The 14,646-nt window shown below is 38.4% G+C and overlaps 1 protein-coding gene across 2 annotated transcripts in view; it reads right to left on the bottom strand.

Moving 5' to 3' along the window:
- The window catches only part of E2F7 (E2F transcription factor 7), a 35,282-nt gene that overhangs the window by 20,357 nt on the left and 279 nt on the right, over positions 1-14,646 (bottom strand). Inside the window, exons 2-6 of one of the 2 annotated variants that reach the window (XM_016138185.2) lie at positions 13,906-13,998; positions 8,997-9,272; positions 6,494-6,659; positions 1,635-1,925; positions 40-198 (exon numbers count right to left, since the gene is read on the bottom strand). In XM_016138185.2, coding sequence (XP_015993671.2) covers positions 40-198; positions 1,635-1,925; positions 6,494-6,659; positions 8,997-9,272; positions 13,906-13,998 — 985 coding nt within the window. Of the gene's footprint in view, positions 1-39; positions 199-1,634; positions 1,926-6,493; positions 6,660-8,996; positions 9,273-13,905; positions 13,999-14,646 lie in introns of those variants that run through there. The other variant, XM_036236940.1, reaches the window with a different exon arrangement.

The following is a 14,646-nucleotide window of genomic DNA, read 5'->3' as shown; positions in this document are numbered from 1 at the left end:
CCCTTTTTGTGCTAGGTGAATTTAGGTGAAGATGCTTACTTTTAAATTTACTATGGTCTGGCGTATCTTGGCTTTCTTCTATCAGTATTTTGGCAGCCACATCAAGGGTAACAATCTTGGTTTTAGAGACAAGGAACAGCATGACAAACTTCTGACTCATGATTCTCAGAGACTTGTCTTTTCTACTGTTTGCAGATGCTACAAAGAGGACAAAACAAAAGCATAAAAACAGATAATTTACAACAAGAAAGACTGTACTTATAGTTTGCTAGAACTATCTAACTCTACTAGTAGAGAGAAAGATCACTTCTGTTACAGGCAGAAGCCTTTTGGACACGTCATAAAAATGGCTCATAGAGAAAACGGGTGAATCTTCTTCTGGCTTATAAAGTTATGGCAGGCATAAAGTTTGAAATGTGTTACATGAAACCCCTCTTAATGCTATATACTCATGTTTCATGGAATAGAATCTATGCGGTATTTTTCCAAAACCAACTTTTCTACAGGGATTAATGCAGAAGGAAAATAGGACAGGGTAGGGGTCAGGAACGGTTTTCAGAACATCAACTCTCTCCTCAAAGGCAAAGGCTCCATTTTTATTTCTGTGCTCACAATACAGCCCGATGTCCTTCTACTATGATTCACTTTATTGTGCTTCACTGATGTTGTTTTTACAAATTGAAGGCAAGACCCTCCATGAGCAAAAAGATTACAACTCACTTTACTGCAATACTTGCTTCATCGTGGTGGTCTGGAACCGAACCCAGAATATCTCTGAGGTATGTCTGTATCTAGAATATACCCTGAACATAGTAGGAGCCCACCTCTTCCATTTCTTTTCAGAAATAAGTGAAGAAATAAACTATAAATAGGAGACACTGATGAGATGTGTGTTGCTGTAGATGGCCGGCAAACCATCCCTGACAGATGGCTGTCTCTTCTGGTTATCAGGATAAGAACTAGCTCATGGGGTGGAATGAAAAGGCATGAGGGCAGTAAATCGCATGAAAACCAGGCTTACCTTTCCATTCCTATTTCTTTTATTTGCAAGTGAAATGTGAGTGATACTTGCACTTTATCATCTTAGCAAGAGGGAGTAGGGTGAGAACAGTAAAGATTAATGGTTAAAACAGGAAGAGGATAAATACCAGTCCAGAGGCGAAGAGTGATGTAGATAAGTAAAAAAAAAAAAAAATTCTGCATCAAATGAGAACAGGGGTTGGCTCTCTAATCGACATTTCTGTGAATGGGGTTCTTTTCTAAGTAATCTACAGAAATACATAATTTAAAAAAATCAAATTCATTGTAACAATAACTTCTTTCAAAGTAAATTTTTCTTAAAGGCTCACAAATAGAAATCAGCATGGAGCCATCAATCTGAAATGGGAGCTGTTAGCAATCCATGGTCCAAACACACCAAACAGCAAGTGAACCGCCACCAGACAAGCTTCCAGTGAGGTCGAGTAGGCAGCCCAGTTGGGGAGCCATCTGTCTCCCTTTCTTCAGTAGAGAGAATGAGAGGACACCTCCCTCCAGGGCTGTCAATCTGGCATTTCCCATCTTAGCAGTGAATCTCTTCAAAGAGACCATCACTCTCTCTATGCTTATTACTCATGTGGTTACGATGGACTCACAAGAGGGACAGTCGGGCTCAGAGAAATCCAGTAACTGCTGATCTTGAGGATCTGGATAGCCATCTTTTTTAGGTTCTCCAAATTTATAATCCATTAGATCTAGCTCTTTCTGTTGGAGGTGTGCCATCTGCTCTTCATATTTCTGCTCCTCTCCTAGTCTCTGGAGGTTCCTCAGGGTTTTTGGCAGGCTGTGCCGTCCATGCCAGCCATACTGATTCTTGGCCACCCGGCTGACCAGATGCAGTGACTCCAGCACATTTACAATGTCATAGATACGTCTCCTTTCAACACCTGTTTGAAAAACAGAAGCCAACTGTCATCATGCAGACAAACATTTTTGAGTATAAATTCCTTGAGGGCCTGAGCCACGTCTGTGAACTAGTTTGCATGACGCACAGCGTAATGCCCAGCAACTGTAGATGCTCCACAAATTCAACCTGTAAGGATGCAAGCGACAGAAATTATTTTTCTTTCCTTTTCTTGGGATCTAACCCTCAATAAGATTTAGGATAAAACAGCCACCTAGATAGAGATAGATGTTGGTTCTATCTGTATTACATATAGTAAAAGTATGTTTTTTCTTTAGACCTGTTAGTCAAATCACACCAACATTTCAGCATGTTAAAATGCGTGGGATTGAGCAACACAAGTAGCATGCCTAGTGGACATGATGAATGCTCGATGGATGATTTTGACTTGTATTCCTAATCACGCAGATTATAAAATAAATTGTGTCCAATAACTGATACCTTGTTTAGAGAATACTATCCTTTCCTGGAGTTCAGATGATGTGAAAGAATTATCCTGTTAACTTTCTTAATGGTCCAGTAAGGAAAACAGTACATATTTTGTTTCCTATTTTGGACTGGAAACTTGGGATTAAAGAGCTCACGCACCCTTCTCAAGTTGCTGGAGGAAGCTTTAGCCAGGGTTGGAACAACATGAGGATCCTTTTGCCCATCATGGCTATTGACAACTCTCCCTGTGCTCTCATTCACCATATCCTGCCAAACGACCCGACAGTGAAGCACAGAGACTTCATGGACAGTACAGAAAGGTCATCGAGGTCACTCATTCCCTACCCCCTTTCCCAACACTCCCTAAATAGCTAAGATTATGAGCTGTCTATTGAATTTACCAAAAACATTTATGGTGGTTAAGCATGGAAACTTTGGGGTCAGACTGCCTGGATTGGAATCCCTGTGCTGTCCCTTACAAATTGGTGATCCTGGGAAGTTGTTTAACTTGTCTGTGCCTTAGTATTTATCTCATAAAATGTGAGGATTAAATGTAACCATAAATGTAAAAAGTCTCCAGTAGATGTTAACTTTATCTACTGTTTGCATATTATGGTGCAAATACTTCCTGTATGGCACTGGGGATACCTAACCTCCCTGTTAGCATAAGAAGTCACTATAGAAAAGGTCACTTTAAAAAAATCTGTCTGTGACTCACTCTGTTGTATAACAGATCATTAGGCTTTTGGAACCTACGGGCTTCCTTTGCTCTCATCTAAGTATCCATAACAGAGGCCTCTGTAGGCATCTCCCAGAAAACCAGCTCAGCTACAAAGACGTCCTCTTCCTGTTCGCTTGCCAGGAGCTGTTGTATAATCTGGGCAGACTCAGCAAATGTAGCTTTTAGCCCTTCAAAGATTTAACAGAAGTAGACCAAATTACAATGAGAACTCAGGAGCTGAGAGGAAGTTCTCTCACATGAATGAAGAGGCATTTCAGTCGATCAGAACATTTCAGTTCATGACCCTGAAAGGCTCTTCACCCTGCGAAGCTCCAGCTTTGGTGCCAGATGCCTGCAGGAAGTGCTGGCAGGGGCAGGCAGAGCAGCCCTTTGTCTGGATCTGCCCAGTTCCTTATTCCAGTCTGTTTTCAGATATTAACACGTCTTGTTTAGAGTATAACATTCTATAAACCTTCCCATCAGAAATGCCATGTGAATGCAACTGAGACACTCCAGGGCCAGCCGTATGCCTGGCTGTTTTGTTATTCTGTATTAGATGCAAGCTGTTGAGTCTCCGTTTAGTGGCTAGACATCCCAAGAAAGGAGAATAAAGGAAGATTTTAACAACTTGGAGAGTAAGATGATGCTTAATATGTACAATAAGTGTTTAGTAAGTGGTGCTGGCAAAGCCAACGTGCAGCTACTTGCCTGCACAATCACTCACCTTTTCAATCTTTACTGAGTTTAAGTGTCCACTGGCTGATGCACTAAAAAGTTCCACTTCACAGGTCTGAAGATGTGCAGGTTACTCTGGCCCCTGCTCTGTCAGAAAAGTTTTCCTTGGCACGAAGCCTTCATTTTCTTTTGTATCCAGACAATCCTACTAATCCTATTCATGGCATTAGACATGCCTTCAAGGATTTACCAGTTGTTACCATGCTTCCTTTAGTTCCTATGGAGCTTATCAAGAACATCTCTCAGGCCAGTAAAACAGTTTCTTAGGCTGTGCTATTTTCCACTACCTAAAGTCATTCCCAGTTCTTAAACTTTTTTTTTTTTGAAGTCCAAATTTGGAAATACTTTTTTTTTTTTATTGTGGTAAAATGTCCATAACATAAAATTGAGCATTTTAACCATTTTTAAGTATATAGTTCAGTGACATTAAGTACATTGCTATGCAACCTTCGTCGCTTTCCATTTCAGAATTCTCATTTTCCCCAACTGAACTCTGCACCCATAAAACACCAACTCTCCATTCCTCCCTCCCCTAGCCCCTGGCAACCTCGATTCTACTTTCTATCTCTATGCATTTCACTACTCAAGATATCTCATCTACATGGAATCATATAGTAATATTCCTCTTATGTCTGGCTTATTTCAGTTAGCACATCTTCAGAGTTCATCCATGTTGTACCATGTATCAGAATTTCTTTCCTTTTAAAGAGTGAATAATAGTTTTTTGTATGTATATATCACATTTTGTTTATCCATTCATTTGTCGATGGATACTCAGGTTGTTTCTAACTTCTAACTTCTTACCTATAGTGTCCATGTCAAATCTACATGGGACCAGAGTCTGGAAAATACTGCAACTTGAATGCTCTGCACATCCTTTGTTAAAATATGGTCTTATAGCTTGTGACCCAGATGTAGCAAGGAGTTTAGACTCAACTTGAAGAGATGGTCACCAGTGAAATAACTTTCAGAAATGGACCTCATTTTTTTTTATCTCACATGAAAAGAGATGGCAAGTTCATTTGGTAAATGATTACAAGCTGTTGCAAAAAACTCTGGAGTCTGCTCCAGGCAGTTATAACATGTGGATCTGCAGGATGATCGGCAGCCCATGTAAGAATAGGAGTCCACTTTTCTGTCCTCCTTGGGACCTGTTACACAGCCTTCCAACATCTAATGTTTTGTCTTCTGCATTGACGTCAGTGCAAGCTCCCTTGATGGAAGCTGTGGATAGGGAGGAAGCTGGATGCTTGAACCTCAATGAGAAGGACACTGCATGATTTGTTGTTTTACCCTCATCCTCTGTAATCCTAGTTTCCAGGATGCCGTGTCTCAATGGGTTTATACCAAGCCTATATTCACCTGAGTCACTTTCCCCTCTTGTTTCATTGCCACCGATGCCAAATACTGTATTCCATTCTGGGTTTCAAAAAGGGCTCTCCAATCAAAGCACTCTACTTTCTTTTCCTAATTGCAGAGGCTGAAGGACAGCTTAGGGAAGGAGGGGATACATCTAGTAAGAGCTGAGTAGAAACTGCTCCACCAGGCCCTGAGCTAGGCATGTTATCAACATTATCCCAACTTTGCTACGTTTCTGCAAGGTAGGTGCTGTGGTCCCTATGTTATAGATAAGAAAAGATTAATTAACTTTTTAAAGCTCTCATAGTCTGTAAATTGGAGACCTGCGCTTCAAATCCAGCCCTGACTTAAAGCTCAGCTTATGGTCTTCCCATAACTCATTGTCTCCTCAATATCTGTTTCCAGCAAATAAAACTATTTTAGCTATCAGTTTGAACAATTCGCATCTACTGCAGCATATTTCTTTGGGCTATGGAAATAGAACTTAAAAAGCAAACTAAAAATATCGTAAAACCTATTTAGCTGGTTTCATTGGGACATTTTTCTTTTTCTTCCTTTTTTTTTTTTTTTGGCCTGTATGTAAAACCTCCTTATTTCTTAAGAAGACACCTCACACTCTCAAATCTTTGTGGTTTTTGCTAATTTAATGATTGTCAACATTATGTTCACCCTGAAACCAACTGCAATCCATGACCACTAGGGGTCTCTATTCTGAAGCTGCTGTATACATATTCATAGAACATACACCATTGCACATTATACACACTCATGCCATGTGAATACATGTATTCCTCTTTGTTATAAGGTTTAGCTGTTTGAATTATGTCCAGATGTGCTTCTTCTAGTTTGGCAGGCTCTCTGTGAATAATACAGCATAGGGCTTCAAACATAATGCTCTTGCTCTCAAATCTTGCTTTATAATAGGTATAACACTAGTTCTGAACCCTTAGAAGCATTATTAAAAATAAATAGGATATTTATAAATATTTTTTGAGTCTGTCTGAAATAAGATGAAATGAATATGATATTACTTTGTAATGTGAGTCTTTCGTAAAAATATTTTTTAAGGCTAAGAAAACCAAATTTTTGTTTGACCCTCAGACCTATAAGGCTCTCTAGAATCCTATGCATAATGATGTGCAACTTGATAATGGCAGAAGGAAGCTCTACTTGCTCTTCTGTCCTCACTCTTTTGGAGGGCCCACTCTTTACTTAATAAAAGAGGCTTTCTGAAGGCAGCCTGCCCGAGAAAATCAGTTTCCCGCTATAACTGGAGACAGGCCTCCAGGTAACCTGATGATACATACCAAGACTGACAGCAACTTCATCTAGGGAGATGGTAGTTTTTTCAGTTGACAAGGGATAACTTGGATAGCGAGCTAGAAACTTCTGGCACAGGAGTCCTAAACTCTTCTGTTTTCTGCTTGGCCTTTGCTTTTCAAAATCATCCACAGCACTGTCCCCAACATCAAGCTACAGAGGGCAGAAAGAAAGGAGGGGCAAGATGTCACAGTTAACATCCTAATGGAGAAACTGCAATGACCAGTACTGGCAAGTTTGGGGATATCCTACTCCATACCATCTTAGATGTTAGTTAAAATACATTTACTAATCTAATTTATTTTATTAGTATTTTACCTATTGCTTTCTCTGGACTTTTTTCTCCTTTGCAATTTGAGGCTGAGTCTACTGGTTAAAAGCTTAAACAATGAACCACACAGTCATTTATAGGTTGCTACACTCTTGCTAATAACGTGCTTATTGGATAGTAGATCAGCATCACCGGGAGCTTGTTAGAGATGAAGAATCTCGGGACTCATATGAGACCTGATCTGTTGGCATATGTCTTTTCATAAGATCCTGGGTGATTTCTATTGACATGAAATTTGAGATGCACTGGTCTCCGCTGTGTCATCAAACTGTCTTATTTTTTTACAATTGACCAAATGTTGATGAAAATAAACAAGGGCAGCCAAATCTTATTCTTCCTCATTCTTTCCTATAGTAAGTACATTAAACTAGCGTCCTTGTCTCATCAACTTACATTGTTTAAAGGGCTCAATTCAAGTCACAAGAAAGTAAAAGGTTTCTCAATGGAAATGTTCAGGGAGAAAAATGATATGATTATCTCAATAGCCTCAGAAAAAGCATTTAATAAATTTAACATCCATTCATGATTTTCAAAAATGCCTTTAGAAAACCAGAAATGAATAACTTTTTTAATAAAGCGTATCCAATAAAAACCCAACCACAAACATCCGTCTTAATGGTAAAACCTTGGAAGCATTCCCTTCAAATCAAGAAAATGATAAAGATGCCCCTTTTCTGTGTCATATTGGAGATCCTAGCCAGTACATGAGGACAAAAGAAATAGAGGCGCAGGAGTTAGAAAGGAATAAATAAGCAAAACCTTCATTCTGCAGAAGACATGACTGTTTACATAAAAAATTCAAAAGAATCTCAGACAGATTATTAAAAATAGCAAGAACATTTAGTAAGGTAGCTGAAAAGACAAGACTAAATTTTAGTGTCAGCTGCATTGCTATATAATAGTAACAGAAAATGAGTCGAAAAGATATAATTTATACTAGCAATAAAAATGATAAGATTTTTAGGAACAAATCTAGCAAATAAATATTTGCAGAAAATATTAAAATTTTAATCTCAGGAAATATACTTAAAACTTAGAAAAATATACTATCTTTATGAATAAGAGGACTCAGCAACAGAAAGAGGTTAATTCTCAAATAATCTACATGCAGTAGTAAAATCACAGACTCAACAATGTTATGCAAGGACTTAACTGTACAGAATTAATATTCATTCATGTTCTTGTGTGTGCCTGTAGTTCTCTCATTTTCATTGCTGTATGATAATCCATTGCAGGAATATACCACAATTTATTTATTCAGTTTCCCATTTATAATGATTTGTGTTGTTTCCAGTTGGGTTACCAGGAACTATATTGCTATGATATTCCTGTTCACGTCTCCTGATGTACAGAAAGAGGAGTATCTCTAAGGCAGTGGTTCTCGAAGTATGATCTGATTTATATTCAGTTACAAGAAAGAATCTGTTAGTTTTACCACTGCAATAAACTGTACAGCACATTCAAGTCATTCTATTCTTTTAATTTCACACTGTAATTTTGGACATCTTTTTCTCTTCTTTCTTTCCAATTATTCATTTTGGTAATTTTTATAAATTAAAAAATCCACCAAAATAAGGAGAAATGGAAGAGAAATGACATTCAAATCTGTGAATAACTTTTCCTTAGCAAGTCTGGGAAAAAGTTTGATGGGAAAGTGAAAATATCGACCCCTGAATTTTTTTAAAAAAATTATAGATATGCTGCTTATTAAATAGCTCTGGCTCCCCACAGGACATTTAATTTAAAGATGGCTTAACTTTAAAGTCCCAAATCAACAAACTGAATATACATGAGAATAATGAAACTTCCCAAGTCAAAAATATTCGGATTAATACTACTCTTAAAATTGGAGCAGAATTAAACTCACGGCAATATTTAAAAAAATCCAAATTCCTTCATTAAATCAAAGTTATTAAATATCCTTGCTTCAAAAATTTATTTTTAAATGTGTACTCGTCAGTATCATAAAGAGAAGAAAGCATTCATTATGAAAAATGAGGTACAGAGTGAGATTTTTGTTTCAGCTAAATATAAAATCATATTATGTTTAATACTGCTTTGGTTCAATAGTAGCTGAAATATTGATAATTTTATGATTTTTTAATAATCAAGTAAAAATTTTAAATTCTGTAAGAGCCCTTGGATTACAGCCTGTTTACCTGCAGAGAGTCTGTAAACACATTATCCTTGTTCTCAATGGGTCTGAAAAGTCCCTTTTTCTTCTCCCGGTCTCTTATGTCTGGACTGGCAGCACTAATAAGCATCTTCAGGTTAGCCGTGGGCGTCCATGGTTCTGCCTGCTGTCTGTCAACAAGCTTTACTGGAGTATTAGGATTCCTTTCTGGAGTGAAGATATTTTGCTTCGATAAGTCAATCGGTTCATTTTTTATTGGAGTCTTTGGGGCCATCCTTGATGGATCAACAAATATATTTTCCTATTTTAAAAAGAGAACTTTTAGCAAGGATGTGAAAGGGCAGCCATCAGTTAAGACCATACTTTGTTCCCAGCATGAAAATACAAACAGACCATATGTTCAGGGCTGAAAAATATTAGGATAGGACTAATGAAAACAGACAGTTGGATACATGGGAATCAAGGAGAGGCTCCAGTGAGAAGCTAATTGTAATCTGCTACTCCTTTTATGCACATTTTCATGGCACCTCTGTGAAAAAGCCATGAGTATATATGTTATTGGTGGATGCTTTTAATAGTTGAGAATGAGGAGGGCAATCTGAGTTGAGTCCATATTCTCCTAAGTGCCATATTTTTAAAAATACTATTTGCAAGTTTGCCCTAACTAGTGAAGCGCAATTATACTTTTGTAGTTCAGTGTTCAGCAGTGCTAATATAGTAATTAGCAGGACCAATTAACGGAAGTGCATCCAACAAAATGCCACGTTTCAAGCGAACCAGGAGAATCGTCTGTCATTCACACAGATCAGTGTTTCTTAAACCATCCATGGAGAAGGACCAGAGTGTTTTATTTCCTGAATCCCACATGCTGATATGTGGTGCAACCGCCACTCCATATGACTGTCCACCTGAGTTTGCCAATCAAACTAATCTATCGCCTGTTCAACAAGATACCACTGATCGCAGGCTTAGATGTCATGGGGGGCAACATCAAATTGTCTTAGAAATTTCTAAGTGCTTAACTCTCAAGTTCTATTCTTCATTTTTTGCAGCTTGGTAAGTTTGTGAGGTAGAACCGGCCCCCAGATCACACTTTAAGTAGAATGTCTTAGATAATTATACGATTACTGATGGGTCCATTATGTCCATTAGGCCATTGTGAAACAGGACTGGGTACAGAGAAACCACATTTGGAAATACCAAGTAATTAAAACAAATTTCTTTCCCCTAAAACTTGTTTTTGGCATTCAGGAACAGAAAGATTCTGCTCTTCCTGTAGCTGAATTCACCTCAAGGCAATTGTGTCTTATCTTATTAAGAAGGTGGGTGAGTTAAATATTTGTCACTCCCTTTCTTGTATATGTATCACTCTCTAGCAACTGCATGCTTAGATTTTGGCTGAGCAGTGGTTTAAAAAAAGTGCTTTCTTAAGAGTATCTTGTTCAGAGGGAAAAGATTACTTAGGAGAAACTGTGGAGTTTTGTTAGTAGGCTGGCTCTGACTCTTACTTCTTGGACTAGCAGAAGCTGCCAGCTAGCCATGCTTAGGTTCTGTCCTAGTATAAGAGGAAGGAAGGGGTTGGGGATGGGAGTGACGGTTTCTCACACCACAGCAGCAGTAAGCACCCAGCCCGGGGAACTGCATCTACCAACATCTCTTAACAAGTTCCTAGTAGTACAGTTCTGATGAAGTCTTCTACAAGGGAACTCTTCAGGGAAAGTATTGAGTGTGTACTATGTGCCACGCCGTATGTCATGTACTTTACATATATTAACTCATCTAATCCTGTGACCTAGGTACTATTATTTTTCCAGTCTACAGATGAGGAAACTGAGGCACAGAGAGGTTAAAGAACTTGCTGGAGGTCACATACAAATCTCATTCTTGCCATTCGAGAAATATCCGAAAGTTGTTTCTCAAATGGCAAGAATGAGATTTGTTTCAGCCGGAGTTTCTGAAATTCTACATCTAGAAATAAGCCTATCTTGGGTGTGAATTGGATCGAAGTGATTATTATTATCTTTTTTACAGCTTCAACAGAGTACCCAGCAGGCCCCACTAGCATCTATGGAGAGGCAGAATGGGTAAGCAGTTCTGCATGCAAACTCTCAGGCTGGTTTATTTGGCTCCACTGCTTACCAGCAGTGTGAAGGAAGGCAAGTTCCTTCTCTACACTAGGCTTTCATTCTTTCAACTGAACATAAAGTCCATAAAAATACCAACCACAGGATTATGAGACTAGTTCCTGGCATACAGTAAGCATGCAATAAAACTTAGCTATTATCTTTTCCTCTATCCCATTCTTTATTACCATTCATCCTGATGCTCAGAGGTAATATATTTAACTTCCTGGGTGTAAGGAAGTTAAACGAGACTGTGCACTTCTGGAGGTCAGGGAGCAAATTCCACATGTCCCATTACTTACAATTTTTGGCACAATGCCTTGCTTCTTATGGGTGCTCAGGGAAGAGTGGGCCTTAATTATCTAGTTATTAGAAAAGGTATCCACATAGTAGAAGGTGTGGCCTAGGTTTCTCTACCTTCCATGTTACCTGCAGTCATAGGAATGATGCGCTCCTCCTTTTTTCTCTACCGAGGAGCAATTCAGATGGATTATTTCCTCTAACACTTAGATATTTTTTCACTATAGTTTAATGAAGAAGTGCCTTCACTTATGATGAATTTATATCCCAATAAACCAACCATAAGTTGAAAATATCATAAGTCAAAAATGCATTTAACACACCTAACCTACTGGAATATCACAGCTTAGCTTACCTACCTATATGTGCTCAGAACACTTGCATTAATGAGATGTAACCCCATCGTAAGTTGAGTGGCAATTGCCTTTCTCTTCTTACCAGAAGCAGGAGACACAGATGGGCATATTGTAGACATGATGAGATGTGAAAACATGAAACAATATTCAAAAAGGCTGGAACACAGTACACTATAGACTCTCCATGAATTTATTTCTTCTTCCTCTGTTCTGAGGGGGTCACTTTGCTCCCACTCCTATTATAGCACTTACCAAATCATAGTACAATTGGTTGGTGTTTTATATCTAAGTCCCTGAAAGTCTCTCAGATAACTGAGGGCAGAGTTTGCATCTTTGGGCTGTCAGTTTGAGTACAGGGTAATAAGCACGTGTCACTGGGTGCTTTACTCACATCCAAAGGGGGAGGTGCTATTTATCAGCTCCAATTTATGGAAGAAAGAAACCGGTTTAACAAGGTTAGGAGGTTTATTAAATTAAACCACTGTATCCCAGCACGTGAACATAAATATATGCTGAAAGACTGAATAAATATATTTGTTTGAGGTTAGGTAGATAATAAATGGCACAACAGGAAATCAAATCTATGAATTGCTCTAACTCCAAATCCCATGTTCTCACCACCCCTAAAAAAATGCCCCTTTCTCTACTTCACAGCAATACGAAGAGAGAGAAAAACACCCCTCCTAGTATCTGGGCAGAAGCACCCTGTTCTCATCCCTTGACTTCTCTTTGAGAGGTAAAATAATTCCTGCTCAGACATTCCATTTCAAACATTTCAACCACTTTCCCAGTCTCTTTTGAGTCACTTGAGTTTTCTTCCTTGCCCATTAGAATGTGAAAGCTCAACTAGACATAGTACTTACTGATGCTAACTAGAGTAGAAGTGCCCTTGTTGAAAACACTTGATAAAGTCATTGACCCAGAAGGAAAGAAGTGGACACTGACTTAGGCTTTATATAAATTTATACATATTCTTTCAAGGTTGTCTCATCCAAATTACAAAGGAAAACAAAGCTTAGTTCTGAAACTCCCAAAGTCCAAACTCTGAAAATATACTTTAAAATCTGTGTATTTCCACCCTCATATTGCTTAGGTAACTTTTTAAAAAGTCTTCTTTAAAACAATAATGCTTTGGTATATTTCTTTTACTAATAAAATGAACGCTAGAGAAAAATGCTCCTACATAGAAAATCAAACAATTTCACACCTATCTAAAATTAATCATTGTCAAATATTTTTCAAAGACCCATATAACAGGCACTTTACAACCAGGCAGTTTCGCCATTGATGCTAAATCTAAAGTTAAGATTGGGATCCTACAGTCCAAATCCCAAGAAGTTGTTCTGCTCAGATTTATATTCAAAGATTCTAAATATGAGATTGTTATATATATTTGCCTTGGCCTAAAAATGCTTTGATGTTTGTTGCTAACAAGCTATTACACCTTTTCAGAAGGGCACTGGTTGGTGAGTATAACTGTGCTGATGTGGGTACAGACATAATTTCGATATCACTATGCCCAGTTGGTAATGTTTCTTGAAGATACCACCATGCTCTAATTCACAATTCTCAGTGGATGTAAAAAAAAAAAAAAGGAAGGATGACTCAGTGCAAACCCAGACCAGCAGTAGTACTGTAAAATATTTAAGAAGCATGTTGGTGGATTCAGTCACTTATCTCCCTATATAGGAGGCACAGGTAATAATAGTCTTGGGTGAATGTAATAGCTTCTAAGAGCTGATTAATGTGCATGAAGAACATTTTACAGCATTTTAATAATCTAGCATTTATAGCAAAGAGAGTCTATTTTCCTGGGAACTGAAGTTTAACATTCCTGCACAGCATTACAGAATTCTATTTTTGATTACTACAAGTATTACGAACAAACTTTTGACTGGGCATCCAGCATATCTTTGATTCATATGAATTGGTTTCAACATTGCATCTAATCTAGCTTCTTCCCACAGCACAATGACTTGAGAAACTCAAAAAATAATGGTTTCGATGTTTCCATTAAAAAAAAGTTTATTTCTATAATGTTTAAAAAGTTAATTAGGTTTATAAGACAAATACAAGCGTAATATTGGAACATTTCACTGAATTACACATCACCGTCCTAAATATGTTAGAGCTTAAAGTATTTAAGTGCACTTACTTTTTGTGCATTTTCTCCATCTTCAATTCCAAAATCTAGTCTGGGCTGCCTGGGGTTGATCAGGTCTTTTAGTGTTAAACAATTTACCTCCATCTGTAATGCACGATTACATTAGAAAATGATTTTACAATTGGATTTTTTTTCCCCTACAACAAAAATATATATATTTATTACTTGCTCGTGAACCTGAACTTCTCCCTAAACTCATCCTGGGAATTTTCAGAAGCATAGCCGCAACTCTAAAATGCACACGAACGAACACAGCCCTTACTAATCACTGAAAACTCGGGAAGAAAACAAATCGACAAAAATAGTGATTTTTTTAAAAATGAAAAGAAACACAACAAAATAAAGTTACCAGTTCAAAAAGGTGTAGGGCAAATCTGTCAGAAAGTACGGAGTCTCCTAGGTCAGTTAATTTTGGCGCAAAGAACTGGGAGGAATTCGGTTTTGGGGGAGTTTGAATCAGGGGAGAAGAAACCTGATCGCTGGACCAAACCCATTCAACCCTTAGCGTAGACCCTTCCCAGACTTCCAAGCAGACCCCAAAGATAAACTCTTCCAGTGGACCCCCTAAATAGTGAGGAAGGGTAAATACCCTGTACTGCCTAGCTAGAGGGAGAGCTGGAGCCAGACACCCCATGCGCTCCTGGTCCGGCGGCAGAAATTCCTCAGTCGGGGAGGGGAGGGGTGGCAGGCTGGCAGCCCGGGCGGGAGGGGTTCCCTTTCCCCCCAATTCCC

Source organism: Rousettus aegyptiacus, unplaced genomic scaffold (genome assembly GCF_014176215.1).
Source record: "Rousettus aegyptiacus isolate mRouAeg1 unplaced genomic scaffold, mRouAeg1.p scaffold_m13_p_2, whole genome shotgun sequence".
Classification (NCBI taxonomy): domain Eukaryota; kingdom Metazoa; phylum Chordata; class Mammalia; order Chiroptera; family Pteropodidae; genus Rousettus; species Rousettus aegyptiacus.
The sequence above is the reverse complement of the archived record's forward strand: the minus strand, read 5'-3'. Positions and strand labels throughout refer to the sequence as shown.